Source organism: Xiphophorus couchianus, chromosome 22 (assembly GCF_001444195.1).
Source record: "Xiphophorus couchianus chromosome 22, X_couchianus-1.0, whole genome shotgun sequence".
Lineage (NCBI taxonomy): Eukaryota > Metazoa > Chordata > Actinopteri > Cyprinodontiformes > Poeciliidae > Xiphophorus > Xiphophorus couchianus.
Window position 1 is genome coordinate 1769141 of NC_040249.1, and position 19791 is coordinate 1788931.

General features: G+C 39.7%; 1 protein-coding gene across 2 annotated transcripts in view; it reads right to left on the bottom strand.

Annotated features, from left to right (window-relative positions):
- Window positions 1–1681: 1681 nt before the first annotated feature.
- The window catches only part of fbxw4 (F-box and WD repeat domain containing 4), a 40119-nt gene continuing 22009 nt past the window's right edge, over window positions 1682–19791 (bottom strand). For both annotated transcript variants that reach the window (XM_028005985.1, XM_028005986.1), the window contains 4 exons: window positions 14543–14608; window positions 7993–8133; window positions 2000–2141; window positions 1682–1884 (listed from right to left, as the gene is read on the bottom strand). In XM_028005985.1, coding sequence (XP_027861786.1) covers window positions 1750–1884; window positions 2000–2141; window positions 7993–8133; window positions 14543–14608 — 484 coding nt within the window. In that variant the 3' untranslated portion in view covers window positions 1682–1749. The remainder of the gene's footprint in view (window positions 1885–1999; window positions 2142–7992; window positions 8134–14542; window positions 14609–19791) is intronic.

The following is a 19791-nucleotide window of genomic DNA, read 5'->3' on the forward strand; positions in this document are numbered from 1 at the left end:
AGATGTTATGTCCTGCTTATGACAGTGTCATGTCAGTCTTATGCACACCCAGTAAAATAAAAGTATTAAAAATAGTTTTTTTTAGAAAATCTGACAGGCCTTCAACTGTTTAGCAAAGAAGAAAGGGTGAAAATGTGAGTCAGTAGATGTTCAAAGATGGCAGACATAAACCAGAAGATTGGCAGCTGGACATGAAGCAAAAAGACGTTTCTACAAAGTACTGGTTGAGGGTGTTGGATACAAACTCAAGTCACAATTTACTCATTTTAATCTGAAAAATCTTATGCTTTACTGTTCCGCTCTACTGTGAAATACACTGAAGTCCGTGTTTTGTAACGTGACGGAATGTAAAAAACGTCAAGGGTTATGAATATGTTTTCTTAATAATCTATATTTAGGCAGCAAAATGAAACCAATCCTTCACAGCTGTACCCCACACTTCTAATCTGCCTCACAGTGTCAACATTTGCCCACCAGATGGCTCCATAAGTACCAATATTGTCTCAGTTAGTCTTCCATAAAAATCTACATCCAAAAAATTAGTCCTCAGTTAGGCTAGTCCAAGATTTAAAGAGGACCACGATGGTAAGGGTTTAATTTATATATATTTGCATGTTAAATTTTCTATTTTTACTCTTTTTTTGTTTGACTCAAACATACGTTGATATAACCCAAAATGCAGTCAATATGTAAGTACAATGGGTTGCAATTCACTTAGGCATGACTACTGATATTGTAAAGAAGAAGCAAGGATCAATTTAATGTACTAGCTGGAGCGTTAAAAGGCCAAATAATACGGTCAAGTAAAGTAACATATTTAGTCATCTGAAATCTTTAAAGCCGGATACAATATTGCTGTAGGAGACGCATTTAAATATCAATTCTCAAAAGCGGCTTTATCGTAAGTGGGATTGGACAAATTCATGTTTTAACTGCAAAACCAGAGAGGGTTCAATTTTAAATAAGGGGATTTTATTTGAACACTCTGAAGTGTTATCAGATGCTAACAGGAGACATGTTGTGCTAGTGGGTAAGCCGTTTGAAACAGAAATAGTTCTCCGTAGGGGAACTATTTGTGCCCTGCGATGGACTGGCGACCTGTCCAGGGTGATCTGTCCAGGGTGACCTGTCCAGGGTGACCCCACCTCTTGGCTGTTGATGGCTGGAGGTAGGCACCAGCAACCCTCCCCTGGATGGATCTTGATATTTTTATTTCAACCAGAAGCAGTTGATAGGTCCTCAGAAATGTGTTGCAACAAATCTCCCTAGAGGCTCAGCTATGTTTAGAGCTGTTGTCACTTGAGGAAATAAGTAATGCGTTCACGTGATCTGGAACAAGCGGCGCAACAGACCCAGATGGCTTACTCATAGAGATTTCAGGATATAATCTCCGTCCTGTTTAACTTTCCTCTAGTGTTAGCGCTCCGCTACTATCCATGGTGTTTGGAGGTCTAAAAATTAACAAGAAAATGTACTCGAAATGTTTTTTATTGCCTAATTTGTTTTGTGACTCTTTGTGACTTGGTAACTTTATTTATTTATTTAGTGACTTAAGAATAAACACCTTCATTAAAAACTGCATTTTTGTTTAGTTGTTTTGTCTTTGACTAATATTTAAATTGTTTTCATGATGTTCTGAAACATAAAATGTCACTTTTAACTTCAAAAAACTGGAAAAAAAGAGAAAGAAATAGACCTCTTTATTGGTTTTATAAGTGTTAACAGTCTTTGTTTGACTGCGTGTGTGTGTCATCTGATGTGAGCAGGTTGCTGTCTGAAGTCCAAGGAGTGCAGGGCAGTAGCCAGAGCTGCATACAGGTGAGAGCTGCTGAATCTCAGACAGTATATTGGGCTGCTCAAAGAGTCAGAGCTCAGCTGGAAGAACTGCAAGAAAAAAAAAAAAAGTGTTTTGTTAAATTCTAAGGATGCCTTTAAAGGATGAAGTATTTCCATTAATTCATATAACAGAGTGTCTGACAGGATCACATGAGGATCACACCTGCAAGCATTTGGTTTGACGTTTGTCCCAAATACGGACCACACCGTAGTATGACGAGCCGCTGGCTATCATGTGATTTCCATCTGTCTGGATGCAGTAGAGAGCGCTGTCATGAGGCTCCTCCCACTCCATCACACACTTCCTGTTGAAAAACAGGGAGATGTTTTATTATGTGCTGCACTTTCACACACATGCTTGAACTTCTATACAAACTGAATAAAGTTTGTATAGAACTTCTATACAAACTTACAAAGTTAAAACTATACAAAGTATTAAGTAGTAATACTTAAAACTTAAGTATTAAGTATAAACATTTTAGTAACTGCAATTATGACTAAATGAAGTTTTCCGTAACCCTATTCTAACCTTAATTAAAACTTAATTAACACCAAATCTCTAAATCTAACAGAGCACAGTAGAACTGCAAAAAAGTGAGGACTGACTGAGAAAGGGTTCTTACTTTCCATGAATGACATCACTTTGTTGTAAAATATTATGAAAGTGGTCCTTTATATATATATAGTACATACAAGTATCCACACACTAAGCATTTATAATTTTTTAAAAAAGAGAGATGTAAAAGTCAAAGACTTTGCCTTTGGGATCATTAATAAAAATCCTCTATTGTTACTCTTACACCACATGTGTCAAACTCAAGGCCCAGGGGCCAAATCGCCGTGGCTTTTTATGTGGCCCTCTAGACTCTACATTACATCAAGTTCCAGCAGTTTTTCACACATCTGCAAAAGTTGCAAAACAAAATAATAAATAAATAAAATCAACAGAACCCCCAATTTCTTTCTGATTTTACTGCAATTTCTTCTCAAACCTGGTTAAAACCGTTTTAACCAAAAACTCAACTGCTGCCTCAGCCTTACTTGATGCCAAGTTGTAGTCCATGATCGATGAGGCGATTGATAAAAAGTCACATTTAATGTCATACATTAGCGTGAAATTCCTTACAAATATTTCTAAATTAGCACCACAAAATCTGTGATTTGGATAGAAAAAAAAAATCACAAAATTCTGGATGGATCAGCGTGAAAAGTCTTTCAATATTATTTAATTTTAAGGAACACTTACTGAATACTGAAACAAACATCTGTTTATTGATATTTTAACAGTTTAATTGGTTTCATCCACACATTTTGGCACAACCGGCCCTTTAAGAACAATCAGATTTTTTGATTTGGTCCAAAATGAAACTGAGTTCAACACGCCTGTTTTACACTAACTCTGCCTAGAACTAAAGTCTCAAAAAAACAGCTGTGTACAGAGCAATTTGATACATGCTGCCTTCTGAAATTACATTAATTGGTGATCATGAAAGTTTTAAAAGAATCTTAAAAAAAAAAATACATACAATAAATAATGAAATAATATTGAATTGGCCGGATTGGGTGAATTTATATAGGCACTGAAGATTGTTACGTTTTGTTTTTAATTTATCTTTGAAATTGTTGAAGCGGTCAATATATAATACAGGTCAAATATACTTGTAGAATAAGAGATGGCTAATGAAAGAACTCAATGCAAAGTCCTCACAAGACATGAAAGCCAGAAGGTGTGTGCGCTTAGCAGAGCAGAGCAGGTCAGTGGTTGAGGTTTAGAGAGGGGATGTATTTTAAGGACGAGTATTTTCTTCCAGTAGACATCAATCCTCCATTAGAGCAGCCTCATCAATAAGTGATGGGGAGACATCAGGAGCAGACAGTGGGGCTGTACATGGATCTTATGCACAATGCACTCTCTAATTTTAGTTAACCTCTAAGAGGGAGGTCACCAACTTGCTCCTCAGGGTAAAGGACAAAAAGAACGCAAAGCCAAAACGTGGCTGTGTTTTTCCGTACATGTGCACAATTTTTACGCAAATCTTTGCGTAGCAACATTTGCGTAGAATGTGTCTAGATTTCAGGAAAAACGGGTTTAGATCAAACCCTATTTCCAACATCGGAGAAGAAGTGGAAGTGGTTGAGGAATATAAATATCTCAGCGTTCATCATCTGGACAACAGACTGGACTGGAGATGCAGCAGTGAAGAAGGGACAGAGCAGACTGGACTTCTTAAGGAAGCTAAGATGCTTGAAGGTTTGTAGCAAGATGTTGCGGATTTTCTATAAGTCTGTTGTTGAGAGCATCATCACTTCGACTGTCATCTGTTGGGGCAGCAGCATCAGAGCCCGGGACCTGAGAAGGCTCAACAAGCCGTTAAAGAAGAATGGTTGTGTTCTGGGGACAACTGTGGTACCTGCAAAGAAGGATTCTTCATAAGACCGAGAAAACTATGGACAACCCTGACCATCCTTCATAAAACTGTCAGAGGAAATCCATCCAGTCAGAGGCTTCTTCAAATTTGTTGCAATACAGACTGCAACAAGAGAGCTTTTAATGGCTGCCTACAGGTACCAGCGAGGACCAAAGTAAAGTTGTCAACAGAATAAAATCCTTAAAACTGATTACCGGACCATCAAGGACCACATTGACTGAAGTGGTTCAAACCGGTAAAATTTGACGTGGTTTGACTAAATGGACACTATTTACGGGAACCGACCAGCAAGCAGAGTGAGGGAGCGTTGACTCTGGCGTTCTTCACTCTGAGGAAGTTTGCATGTAATGGAGGTGGACTCAATATGTGGGCGGTGTGCAAAAGTCCATTTTTATGACTATGTACGTGTACTCGGTGTGTTGCCCAGTAAACTGCTTGTTTGGCAGGAAACCCTGTTCACATCAAACTGTTTTGTATGCGACACTGATCTGATAAGGTTGAGAGTCGACACCATCTTGTGGACAATATGGAGTTAAACTTTGAAGAGCGTGGGTAAAGGAGAGGACCACGGCTGAAGTTGTGGTTGTGGGACATGCAGGAGTATTTCACGAGAAATGTATGAAATTGGTACTCTAGTTTATGCAATATCGGACGGTTCTGCACAGCTAAGAGAACATGCACAGTATCCCTCATTATGTGGAAACCTTAATTGCATTTTGTCGTAAAATCCCTTTCCACAGAGGGATATTCTTCCACCTCTCTTTATTTAAACCCGTTATAGGAGACAATGTCCTGTTTAGCTTATTGAAGTAGGGCATTGTTTGCTACTTTCACTAACACATGACTATACTATGTACAAATGTCTGCAAACATGCAAAATCAAGATTTAAAAAATTATTTGTACCCCTACCACAATCAATGTGTTTGTTTCCGACAGAAAATGAGGCAGGCATAGCTCAAAAGAGGTTTGCTATAGTTTTATGAAGTTTAAAAATAACATTCCTATTTGTATTAACATTTTAACAGATACATTGAACATATTTATACCCTCCTCAATAGTCAATGTAAAATTCTATATCAGCATTATAGCGTAAAAGATTTTTTTTTTTGCCTCTTTGGTATTTTGTTGATTTATTTTTGGTTATTTTAGCTCGAACTCTTTAAAGTTGGGAAGTCTCTTTACCATCGGCTTAACCTTCAGCATCCTCCACCGTATCTCTATCAGACTCTAGTCAGGACTCTCGTTAGGAAGTTCAAAATATTAATAATATTTCCAGTCAGAAGAAACATGCTAGTAAAATTGAAAAATCACTTTGTACTAGAGGTATGAACCACTTTGGTCATAATTGCGTAATCATGGCTAGAAATATCTACCTGCAGTTTTTAAATAAATAAAACATAGGTTTCACAATAGATAGTGTACATTCTATATTAGAGTATTATTAATTCGTCCCCTTGGCTGTTCTTGTATTTGTAGTTCTTTTCTTTAAAGGCAAGCTCCAGACAACCAAAGCCTCTTGAGTGACCCTGATAGATTTTTTTTTCTGAGGCTGCTAAGGTTCGTCCATATTAATTATTTATGCCTAAAAAAGGGGACCCCCCTCTGCCAACCTTACTGTCGGTCCCCAGAGCAATCTGCCATTCAGATCCAATTTGTCTTACTTGACTGATCCCCTCAAAAATTCCAGCCTGAAATCTTGAACCACTTGCCGTGCTAAATCAACGCTATTCTCCTCAAATATATCGAGGAGAAGGCTGCTGAGAAATCTTCCTTTAGAAGCAGTTACATTACTCCTGACTGAGGCCTGTGTGTGTGGAAATTAGACAGAAAGAAACATTGCTTTCTGTCTTATTTCTTTAGGAAAACAATAATACCCGAGAACAGTATGTCAATTAATTGATGAGAATTTTTTCATTCTAAAAAAAAGGGTAACATTGTAACAGGTGAGAAACTATCAAGAGTTGAGATTTAAGGAGTTCAATCAGTCATATATCAGAGGTGGGACCAAGTCACTGTTTTGCAAGTCTCAAGTAAGTCTCAAGTCTTTGTCCTCAAGTCCGAGTCAAGTCTCAAGTAAAGACGGTCAAGTCAAGTCAAGTCCCAAGTCAAGACAGGCAAAAGTCGAGTCAAGTCTCAAGTCAGGAACTTGGAATTTCAAGTCCTTTCGAGTCGTGTTTTTTTTTTTAAACAATGTTCCAATTATGCTAAATGTAAATAATAGGCCATGTGTTCTTTTTTCAAATCAAACATGCAATGCAATCATTGCAAATAAAGAACAGTGGTTTTGAATTTGGATGTGATGGTAAAATAAATACCCGTCAGTCCAAGTGGGGTGAAATCTACAGCCAACTTTACATCTCAGTGGTGATAAAAACATGTTGCGTGAATCAAGCTTGCCAGAATCGCTAACCAAGACACAAAATACCGTGCTGCCTTACCATCCAGAAACACTCAGAACTACCCCACTGCGTTACGTTCAGGATCCTTACAACTCTACAATTTTTTACTTTTACAGCAATTTCTGAAGGACAGCAAAATTACTGGATTTTGATTTGTTTTTCTAACAAAATGATACCACTTGGAGATGGTATTTCAATGGCCATCCCGCCACCATTTGAAGAGTTATAACTCAAAAAAAGAGTAGACTTAATGCACTGACTGCAGTAAACAATCTATTTATTGTCAATATAATTTCCCAACATAGATGTCTTCAAATACATCCATACCTGTCAAATATTGGATTTGTGAATATGGGAAATGTCTGTCTGGTGCTACTGTCAGAGGAGGGGGAGAGTAAAACTAAGAGCTGTGGGGGGAGGAGGGGATATTTATAGGAAAATACTAATACGGGAGCAGGGTGAGAAAAGGGTGTAAGAAACAGTAGTTTCCCTTATGAATACACCATCCATCCTGTGATGGAACTGGACCCGGTTTATGTTAATGTTTCAAGTTGGGAGAGTTTGTGCTCCTGGAAAAGCCTGTATTATGTTCTTCAATAAATTTACAGTGAATATTTATTATAATACTCAAAATCTGTTTAAATTATTGATGAATGAATGTTGTTGTGGTAGTTTATGACGGCTACAACCTGTTCTCGTGGTGAAGTGTAACAGACTCTGGCATGTTTGTAGAGCATCTACTGGATCAGAAATTTCTCCGTAGTTGCTTTGCAAATTAAGAGTCCCCAAAAAGCAACAGGTGTAGCGTCCCTAAAAAAAGCTAGAAACGGCCCTGCCCACAAGGAGCAGTGACACCACTTGTGTCAGTACTGCCCAAAGCTGGGATATGGGATATATTATTTTGTAAAAAAATAACACTTTAATGGAATGTTGGCAGTCATAGACATTCATAAAAACTCCTTCATGTTCGCGACAGGTTTTATGTCCTGTTTATGACAGTGTCATCTCAGTCTTATACACACCCTGTCAAATAAAGTGTTACCACAAAGATTGACAAAAAAGAAATTTAAGACATAACTAATGTTGTTTCATTGCAAATATGGAAAATGTGGTCACTCAACGTATGATTGTTCAAAGTGTTTTGAACCAGTTCTCAGATTCTGCTGTTTATATAGTAAGGCCCCCAATTTTTACCTGATAGGAAGTCTAACTACATAGACTGTCATGATATACTTCTCATTGGGACTACTGATTAGAGAACACTTTGAAGTTATTTTTGAAGTTCAAAAATAAAAAAACAAAGAATAAGAATGAAGACGACGCTTACTGTGGACTGAGCCGCAGGTCCCACTGTCGAACAAAGGTATCATAACCGCAGGTGAAGAGCTGGAACGGAGACTCAAAGACTATATCCAGCACCCCCGCACCACGACGAAACTCCGAGCCCAGACTGCATACACACACTAATCTGTAAGGGAGACATCCAACGGTTGCATTTCTCATTTAGACATCCATCAGCTGCACAACACCTTAAATCAAGTCTGAAATGTGAAAAGAAATGAGAACAGTTAAACGAACTGATAGTGACAAACAACATGGGCATGTGACAAGAAATGTGTTTGTGTCTTTACACCTCATTTGAATAAATGTTTCATTTCTCCTGGACATGTCTAATTTATACCTGCATGCCACTGATAAGAGACAGAGTAGACAATAGGCCTCATTAAACCTTTAGCTCCAGAAACCCAAATGAATATCCCTGAATCTCATGAAAGACAAAATTTAAACTGCACATTTACTAAACTTCTGCAATGCCCCCTGAAATATAATTCCACATGTTTACTTAAATATAAGAAGATTTCTTTTAGTATTTAATAGAAGAGGTCCACGGAGCATAACCTGTCACTGCGGACAGGTTATGTCTCTGTGGTCATCTTCCAGCAGGACGCCACTTCGAACATACGGCCAGCCCACAGCTAAAATAGGTTGGTCCAGGGTAAAGGATAATATGTCGGACTGACCATGTCAAACGTCCATGCCTAAATCTCACTCAGAATCTGACACTTAAACTTTCACAGACATTCTCTGACCAATCTGATTGAGCCTGAGCTTTCTTACAAAGAAGAGTAGATAAAGATTTTAGGCTATAGATGCTCAATTCTGCTAGAAACAGAATAGCTGCAGGCAGATGTGCTTCTACAATGTACCAACTCAGAAGGGCTGAATATAAATATCCACTTCATTTTTCAAATTTTTTATTTTTATTGTTTTACAAGTTATACATTAATTTCCTTGAATTTCGCAATATTGGTCTGACTACCTTGTGTGTTGGTTCATCACAGTACTATAAGCTAGATGAGTGCTGAACTCAGCCGCTGCTTTATGCAGCCTTCTGTTTTGTCACAGAGTTTGGTGAAGGACGGAAGAATTCTGTGCAAGTAGCAAACAGAGTTTGTGTGTCTGGGTTGATGTGCTGTGAGCTGAGGGTGTGGTCAACAAATTCACATCCCAGCAGCACCATGCTCTTGTGATCACACTCGGAGTTTGCTCCTCTTGCTACTCAGCACTAGCTTATTGGAGAATAACTTGCACCCAGTAGGGTATGTGATTGCAGAATAACTGTCTCTTTGTTGCCATTTATTACCCTCCGTGACCGTGACTGTGTGCTACTCTCACATTTGTGATACCTGCCTCGTAGCAACCTTTTAAAGGAGGCCAGTGACCTTAGTGACAGACCAGCGCGATGCCTCAAACCGTGCCCCCTCCCTCGCCCTGGAGCTCAATCCACAAGCTTGGGCTAGTAATCCCCTAGTCTTACCCCAGGGGCCATGTTATTGGACCAGGGCTTTCCCAGTGGGATGCCTTACTGGGTGAGAACTCTCATTGCCAGGGCCTCAGAACTAAGCGAGGGCCAATGGGGAGATTTGGATGAAGTGCATTTTGGATTTGTATGGAATAGTAATTCCTTAGTTTGGGTTTTACATTGAACTTTTTGGGTTCAATGTAAAAGCCAAAAACAAATGTAAAAATTATAAAAAATTATAAACCGAGCTGAGGACAAAAACAGTTCTAAGGGTTACACACAACAGAACATGATTAACATGTAGTAATGACAGTAATGTGTCGATGCAAAGTACAAAACAGCATAAATTCTCCCACTGTATGTAAGAGGTGTTTACAGGATGGAGGTGTAAACGTGCAGACAGAGCACACTGTATGTCTGACTTGCTTTTACCAAAGAGAGTCCCTTTGCCTGAATCATAAACGGACATGTGTGCCATGTCTCTTGTTAAGTAAATAGTTTGTCCCAGGAGAATACGGCATCGGATGCAGCAAGCTTTAAATATCACACGTGTCAGGTACTGTTCCAGTGATTATATCTGATATTCCTTTTTTTCCATTTTGCAAGGAACTGTTCCCACTAAAATAAAGAATGCCCTTTTCACAGTTGAGGGAGTCATCAACTTCTGTAGAAGATAATCTATCACATTAGCACCAGATGGTAATTTACTAAAACCTTCAGTGTTTTCAAAATAAGAAACAGCATTTACTTTGATCAACTTCATAAAAGGTTTGCGTATGAAGAACCTATACTTCCTGTACAACTCCTGCACTAATCTTCTGTGTAGAGGTATTTTCACTCTTATTATTGAACAATGCTTACTTGTTTTCTCGCTGAGAGGAAAGCAATTTGACCCAGAGTGCGAGTCGGCTGTTTTGTGGTACCCTGTTAGCTTCAGAAGGCCCAGACTTAGTGACTGTCATGAAGGGGCTATTGGCTGTGTGACATTCAAAGTCCTGGTTTAAGCTTGCCTGGCAGCTCTGCAGGAGCCACATTGGCTTTAGGGGCCACACACACACACACACACACACACACACACACACACACACACACACACACGCACATGCACGCACGCACACACGCCCACACACACACGCACAGGTTTCCAGAGTTGTGAAAGGAATCATTAATGAATTGACAAGGTTGGAAACAATGTAAAAGCTAAGGGAATTATGCTTTAGTGTGGAGACAGCTAAAGACAAACAGTGTGTGTTTTTGTGACAGAAGGGGTTGGAGGCTCTTGTAAAGGATAAGCTCTAAAACAACAGCCTGGATGCACCGGGAAACAAACCGTTTTGTCAAAAGCTGTCAGACAGGTGAAGAAAAGGATTCCTGCTGAGGTATATTCACTAAAACAAACAGAGGGGAGTCACGCAACCTGCTGCACATCAACCCCTTTCATCCCACATCCCTGGACCAGCTGCACAATGACTGAAGCAGGAGCGGGAGGAGGAAACGCAGCCCATCGAGAATGAATGATCACCTCGAAAATATCTAGCAAATGCACGTATTGTCGAGACAATTCAGCATCAATTTGTACATCAGGGTGTCTGTACCGCTGTAGACGTTTAACCCTGTCCTTTCAAAGTCAGGAATGCGAGGAATCCCAGCCTGATCATTTGACTGTAAAAAGAATGGCTCCTTTTCTGAAGTCACAAAGGGAGATGTTGGCAGAGGGGAGTAATGATCAGAGTCTTCTACCTTTGATGCCGATTCCCTCCTCTGTGTTTGACCATGAGGGAAATTGTGTGAAAAGTTGGGGTGTTGCTCGGATGACGCCGCATGTGTGGCATCCCCTTCCATACAAGTGATCATACAATTTCTTTGTCCCTCTGAGATGGTAAGATGAGAGAATGTTAAATTAAAATTAAAGTGCCAAGAAGTCATTGGGACTGTGGGCTTTTGTGGCTACACCTTTGTTCAATTTAAGGGTCTCAAAGGCTCTCAGCCTGCTGTTAGGCTATTCACTCTTGTAAATCTCTTGCATCGCTGGTTTTCACAAGTAGCAGAATGGTGCATCTTGTCTAGAAGGTTCTGTGGCAGCAGCTGGTTTGCGCCTGCAACAGTGGCCTGTTTATGATGTTTCACAGAGAAGAGTCTTAAATCAAAGGCACACTCTGGTTGTGCAAAGGCACTGGGGTGAAGCTGATGCGAACGGTGAATGCTGGTTTAGGTAAGGCAGATAATTACATGCTTGCTATTCAGCTTCACAAATTAAGCAAATAAGTCATTTTTAAAAATACAGGCTACAGCTTACAAACTGATGGTCAGAGATTCTATTTCAGAATTTTCTGGTTGAGCAGAATATATTGCTTTCAATAACAGCAAGTGGCCTTTTAGCAGCTCCAGACCATCACTCTACTCCACCACCATGTTAGACTGTATGGCCAGATGTTCTGCTTCTGAAATGCTGGATTTGTCCTGATGTGTGGATAGATGATGGACCCAAATGCAGCACGCAGGGGTGTCGAGTAGATTTTGTAGACTTAATGACAAAAAAAATTATAAACAAAAACTTTCTTTTGCTCCAAAAGTACAGCAAAAACACCACAGAAATCAGGAACCATAGCTAGGAGGGTAACAATGGAGAATTAATAGGATTTAACGGGAGGAACCAGTGAGGAGTGAGAGGCAAACAGGTATATAAGTACTGGGAGAGTGAATGCTGGAACAAAGGACCTGGGCTGATTAGCTAACGGGTTGCAGATGTGAAGGGAGAGAGCAGAAGGCAGGTTGAGGGGAGAAAAAGAGAGAGAGGGAGAGACAGAGAGGGAGAGAGAGCCACAGTGGGCTGGGGAATGAATCTAATATTAAAGAATAACAAAACATAAGAGATATAATTCAACTAGAGTAACAAAAAATAACCAGATATAATAAAAAGTTAAAAATAAGACTAGAATCACTAAGAAAGAATTGAACTAAGGTAAAACAAGGTCGATCCAATCAAAAAAAGGGACTAAAGAACACAGAATAATAATGAAACTAGAATCAGTAACAGAAACAACGTTAAAATAGTTAAAATTAGTAAGTTAAAATTATGTATAAAAACTACCATATAGAGGGCCTTTAAATGCAAAGTTATCATAGACAGGAAGTGGTGATGTTAAAATCTGTCTGGCTGGTGTCAGGCTGAGCAAACGACCAACACCTTAACAATTTACAGGACACAGAATCTGGGCCAACTGGATAAACTGTGTTTCTGTCTAGTGGATGTGCTGTTTTACAACCAGATGGAGTGACATTAGAGAAGGCTGATGGCCTAAGTCACTTTACTTAGGCCATCAGTAAACGTAAACACATACGTTTACACAACATATGTGTATATGTTGTGAATCAAGAAAATGTATTACTGTTCAGAGTATTTAAATACCTAGTTATATTTGTCACAGTGGGTTCTTAAGATTCTTAAAATAAACATTTATTTACAAAATAACTTTGGATAAGTGATTTCCGTATGAAATTTATTCAAGATCTCATCAGATTTACTAAATTCTTCAACAGCTATGACCCCTGTACAGAAAGCAGTCAGGATATTCAATTTTTCCCAGATGGCGTTACAGTTAACTGGAAAATTCCCCCTCCCCTTGACTCGCTTTGTAACCACATCAATTTCCCATTCCCACCTGATGAACGTGCCTATTCATCCCTTTCGTTGTTCTTCCTGTGTGGCTGCTGTTTTATACCCTCCTCGAGTTTCCAAGCCTTTTGGGAACAGGAAGCAGCTTTTTGTACGTGGCTGTGTGTGATGTTGTGTTGGCCTGTTGTCACTGGCCCATGTAAAGCTGGGAATTACTGAAGCCTTGTCAGGGATTTATCAGGTTTAAGGTTTACCTTTCCAAGCCAGGATTTTTAGAGGCCCCTCACTCTGGACAGCTTTTTGTTGGAGATTAAAGTGTGCTGTGGTGTTTTTAAAACTGCAGCTTTTTTGATCCATAAAGAGCCACAATGGTAATCTTAACAACCAAAACGCCCATACATAAATATGACATAGATTGCTGCACTCATTATTAAGCCATCAGATCCAACCTGGGAGGGGGGATTGAGAATACACTAACATTGGTCTGTCTGCTGATCTCTACATATTCACTGTAATTGGTGCACCACTTCAAACTGGTAATATCCAAGAATATAAGCATATTTCAGCATAGTAACCAGTCAGGTGCTGCTAATTCAATGCTTTTGAAAACTGGTCATACCCAGTGTGGCCATCTCAAAAGAATGCAGGAGCTATGGCAGTTTACTGGCACACTGATTTACCGATACACTGGTGCGTGTGTGTGTTCACACAGTGCAAATAAGGAAAGACATCAGCAATGGTCTCATAGCAGCATTTGTTGCTGCTCACCGATCTGGTAAGGGTTGCAAAGCTGTTTCCAAACTATCAAAAGTCCAGTGGAACAGTAAGAAAGACTATTCACAAGTGCAAGGCTTTTAAGACAGTCCTCCTGAGGGTGAATGTCTCAATAAATTCACTCAAAGGTCAGACTGTGCAATGATGTCCCAGGTCAACTCTGAGGTGTGCGTCGTAAAAGTTCAGAATTGTGACAGTATGATTGGTTTAGAAGGAGGAAGCGTCTTCTTTCTAAAAAGAAAATGGCAGGATGTGAGGGTTGGTGATGGGTGTCTGTATCCTACCTCTCTCCTTCTGCCAGGTGATTGCATCGAGCTGTTCCCCATTTGGGGTGCAATCTATAGGGGAGCTGGTTCTGGAGATGAGATTCAACCCCTTTTAAGTTCTCGTCGAGCTCATTCACTACCTCCCTCACCCCTCCGCTCTAAGAAAACAAGTAAGACTAATCAATTCCCCATTCCATTTACCTTCCTGCTCAGAACGAACCCATAAGAGTCGAAGGTGCGATAGGGCAGCCTCGCATAGCCACCTGGCTGCCCCAGGGCAGCTGTGACTACAATCCAGTAGCTTGAAGTCATTTTATTCATGCCCAATACCTTCTTGTAAGGGCAGACTTTTAATTGAGTTTGAATCCCCTGTAAAAAAAAAAGGAAAAAAAAGCGCTAGAACAGGTTCCTCACTCACCGTTCCACATCCCAGATACGAAGAGGATAGAAGTTCTCACAGCATGCAGTGCCTGTTACAAAGGAACTGGACATAAAACACAGAGAAGGAAAAACATTTAGAAAAACAACTAGAGTGTAGAAAAAAGCAACAAAAGTTACTGGTGGGTCCAATCTTAAAAAAATTTGCCTCAAAACACAAATCTACATACTGATGCAGAGTTGTCATAAAGTCAAATCAGTCATCATATAACTCAAAATATGACTTTACTTTTTTGTTTAAGAAAAAGCAACTTTTTCGTTAATATTTGTTTAAGATGAATATATACTGTATTTAGCAATATACTGAGCGATACATGTGTGTCCTTAAGATTATTGCTGCTAATTGTTATTTATTGTTATATGTTTATTATTATTTTTATTTACTTATTTTTCCATGCCATACTAAGGCAAACAACCTCACCACCCCTTCAGGGATCAATAAAGTCTTTTAAACATAATAAAATAGTTTGACATGACATCCACTAACTGACCCTATTATATCGTAGGTACAAAGACCAACTTTGCCTGGTTAAATACTAGCAGCTAACAGTGGATATAACAGAAAAGCAGACATTTTGGGCCACATCAGCTTCAGATCTTGTATTACAGAAATGATTTATATATTTTTTTGTCAGTTTAGAATACAGCAGATTATGACTTTAAGCCTGGATCAATGTGAAAAAAGAAATGTTCTTAAAAACGGACTGATTTGACAGTAAAAGATAAATGAACAAAAACAGAGAAAAAAGATGGGGAGAACCTTTCCCTCTCCCTTCCACGCACACACACGCCAACACACAAACCAGACTTGCCGCTGCCTCTTTTCATTACACATTGTTTCTCAGCAAAAGAAAAGAGACAAAAACTACAACACTTGTGATCCTTTGATTGGAGAGGCAGTTTGGAATTAGCAGCCTAGGTATGCACGGTGAATGGTCTGCATGTGGAGCAGTCGGAGAGCAGTGAAAGGAGAGGGGAGGAGAGCTGTTAGGGAGGGTTGACGGGGTGTGTTTGGGTGTTAGAAGCTATGTAGAGGGTGGGGTGGAGCCCAGGGGTGCTGGTGGTAGGGGGGCTTCTGTTGGGCTGGGACTGAATCTCAGGACTTAGTGCCCTCCTATAGGGATGACAGACAGGAGGGAGGTCCCACTTTTATGCTCAGTAAGGTGGTTACAGACAAATGCTGCCACCTGCATTAAAATACTTTGGATGAATGTACAGACACTGATGTAGAGAAGTCAACAATAGGTAGGCACTGACTTAAATGAATTCTGACATAAAGCCCTGGAGTCATGAAGACATTTCTGCTCAGTAGATATAGTAGATAACCAGAAGACAGTAGAAATGAATAGTAATTAATAAGCAGGTTAGCTGTGAATCGCTGGATGTACAGTATGGACCCACTATTTGAGAGATATACCATTAGGGGTCAGTCCATTGTTATTTAGTCACAGTAGTGATGGAATTGGTCTTGACTGTAGGTAATATAACAAATTATTGTTTCACCTGTGAAAGAGGGACTTTAACTCTTGAAGAGGGGTTATGAAGATTAGTAAATGGTAAATTGCCAGTTCTTATGTAGCACTTTATCTAGTTCAGAGGACTCTGAAATGCGCTACACTACATTCGGACAATACAGCTATTGTAGGCTATGTATTTGATGGGAAGGACCAGAAGGAGATCAGCAGCAATTTTGTTATCATGTCTGAGGCAAACAACCTTCACAATGAAACCACCAAGACAAAGGAAATGGCGACTGATGTCCGTACAGACTAGCCTGGTAAAACCCAGCCCCTTTTTCTATGCTTTGCTTCGTACAGAGGACCAGGGCTCTCAGCTTCACAGACTATGCTTTGGTTCGCAGACTGTGCTGTGATTTGAATCAAGCAGAATTGCACAGGAAGTCAATGGCCAGGCTACATACACATATCACCAGTGAACAACCAGGGCTTGGACAGGTTGTGGAGGAGAGGACCCAGATAGCAAACAATGATAATTCGATGTTGAATTATGGTCAAAAAGGTTGATTTTTGGTTAAGGTTAAGGTTGACGATTGACGGTGGATCAGCCATCAAACAATCATTCAATTCGAGCCAGTTAACTAAAGTTGAAAAGATGCCATTTAATCAATGTTTTGTGGTCGAATTCTAATGACTGAATTGCTGACGTTTGATCAATGTTGAACCAATGTATGATGCTTGACACAACCCTCCTCCTCTTTGAGCTCTGACTGAGAACATTTCATCATTGGGAATGGGTTTATCACATTTTAAATCAAGCACTTTGTCAAGCACTGTTAAGGACAGTGGGTTGTGATTCCTTTCTGTACATTTTCTTACTTGTCTGTAAATATTATTACTGTAATATGGTAATGTGTGAAATAACATGATGTATGGTAACTACAGTACATTATGGTAACTACCATAGTGTAACTTCAGACGATAATACCCATTGTCTGACAACAAAATTGTGTTTAACACCAATGAAGAAATTTTTAATGGTATGTTATGACGTAGACCTATCAGACCAAAAGATTTACATGAATATGTTGATACAATAATTGAATAAACATTGATTCCTAACTAATTCAATATAAAGTAAACTGTGAATGTAGATCCAAATGTAGATGTTGGTTGAATCAACATTGATAAAGTATCAGATATGGGTGAAACCCTAACGTTCAACATGTAAGTCACCGACCACTTTCAATATCGTTCCAATGTCAGGCTTCAACGTGGATACAATGTTTCTGGTTAGCTATATTTCAATGTTGATTCACTCAAATTTTGCTATCTGGAGAAGTACCTGGATGTTCATGTCAATAATAAAATGGCCTGGTATTTGAACACAAACGTTCTGTACAAGAAGGGTCAAAGTCGTCGGTGTAGAAACATCTTAAAGATAATCAGTGGCAAAAGCACAATTTTGCTTTTTGGGAAAGGCTGAGAATACTTAAGTAAATGGTTTCTTAATATTCTATTTTCAATGAATCACACAAAAAAGGTTTTGACATTGTCATGTTTGGGTATTTATGTGTAGAATTTTCAAGAAAGAGATTAATCTTATATATAATATGGTTGCAACATAACAAAATGTGGTAAAAGTGAAGGATTGTGAAAACCATGTCCAGGTGACTGCATATGAATGCAACGGGTGGAAGGAGGTACTACTGTCTGATGAGACTAAAACTAAACTTGTTTTGGCTCCTCATCAATTGCAAAATGCAATTAATGAAGACAAAACACCACACAGCACCCTGAACACACCATCCACAGTATGAAACATAGTAGTATCAGCATGTCGCTGTACGATTCTGCATCTCAGTTAATTCAATTCAAATTGAAATTCAAAAACACTTTATTAATCCCAAAGGGAAATTAAATGTTGTTGAGTCTTTAATTCTTCAAAAAGTTATTGTAGATTGTAATGGATGTTGGCAGGAAATATCTCTTGTCGCTGTCTGTATTACAGTAAATTTGAAGAAGCCTCTGACTGAAGATACTAAGTCTCAAGACAGTCTCAAGAAGATTGTGGTTGTAACAAGACTAAAGGTGGAAACATTTCAAAAGTAGCGTAAGTGTACATTGTTCAGGAAGCCATGTCAAAAGGCCTGGAGTCCAGCCATACCAACACCACCAAGCTGAGGCATCACAACAAATGCAGGTGGGATCATCATGACATGCAAATGCTGAGGAATGTGCTGAGCATATGAGTGTTGGGAGAAGGGGTCAGAGGGATGGTCGGACAGCAGAGGGCTGCAGTGGTGGGGGGCAAGGCCATCCAAGCAAGACCCAGAAGCATCTGTCAAGCCAGTTAGCAAGAGCAGCCCATTGGCAGGCCCCATTAATTAGTGTTGGGTAAACTCATTTCAGACCCAAATGGGTCAGACAGGGCCAAGACCAGTATGTGCCATGGGTGACCTCTGACCCAGCTGACACAGGATACAATAGGGTTACCCTCACACTCACTATCTGCACCCTATTACTCTCCATTACTCAAATTATTCACCCCTCACTAGGCCGCGGCACTGGCAGAGGAAAGCTAGAGGACATCATCTATACAATAAAAGACCCCCCCCGCTCTCTAACTAACTCCCTCACCCTTCTGAAGTGCCAACTGGGCCTGATCTTGGGTCAGAGCTTGTACTGATATTATAGCTGCTAAGGTCAGAGCCTCTCTCGCCTAATGTGGGGCAGGTATCCCCCGTCCCCCACACAAAGTTCTGTGTCTGACTAAACAGAACCACCCATCTCTAACGCCACCAGAGCCCTCCGCCCTGTAACTCCACCTCTCATCATTAGCAGCATGCTGGGCCTCTGTTAGCGTTTGGGTAACCTCATCAGCTGGTTGAATTATCTAAGGGTCTGTGTGGGGTGGGGTAACACAAACTGAGTGCATAGTGGGAAACTGGTTTAATTCACACACACCCACACATGAACAAATCACAGACATGTTGAAGAACATGCACACAGTCGGTTGGAAACAACTTCTCATTCACACAAGTCACTTAATTGGTAGGACTACACACACAGACGCATGCACGCAAACACACTTACCCACACACACACACACCATTGGGAGTCGAATCCAACAGATAAAAACATTGTTTGCTTTAAATCTGTAGCCCAGACCACGATTTATCCCCAGAAACCACAGGACATCAAGCTTCTTCTGAACAGATAAGAAAAATTATTTCAGAAGACAGTTTAAGGTACTGCTCAAGAGATGAACACAAGTTATTTTGCCAAGTCCAAGTCAAGTGTCAAAGTTATTCTATGCATTTGTGAACAATTATATATTAATTTCATTCATTTCACTCAAAGTGCAAAAAGAGTCATAAACTGCTTTAAATCATAGTGAAATTGATGAAGTGTAAAATTTACCCCATTAGAAATATAAAACTCAACTGAAGGTAAATGGGCTGCACTTGCATTGGTCATTCCTGCACGCACGCATGCACAAAAAAAACATACACACACACACAAATTGTGGTGACATTATATCCACGACTGCCCTGCGATTGGCCACGACCAAGCCAGTTATAAGCCTCCCAGGAGGCTTTTTGAAGTATTAACAGATTCTATAACTTTAGATTCTAAGCTTTCTGATGATGTCAAACACATAGACATTTATGAAGAAAGGACCATTTCAATATTGGCACTCTGCAAACAAGATTGGGGAGAAAACAAGCCTCAGAATTTCAAAAACATTCTCCAGAAAACCTGTTCGGCT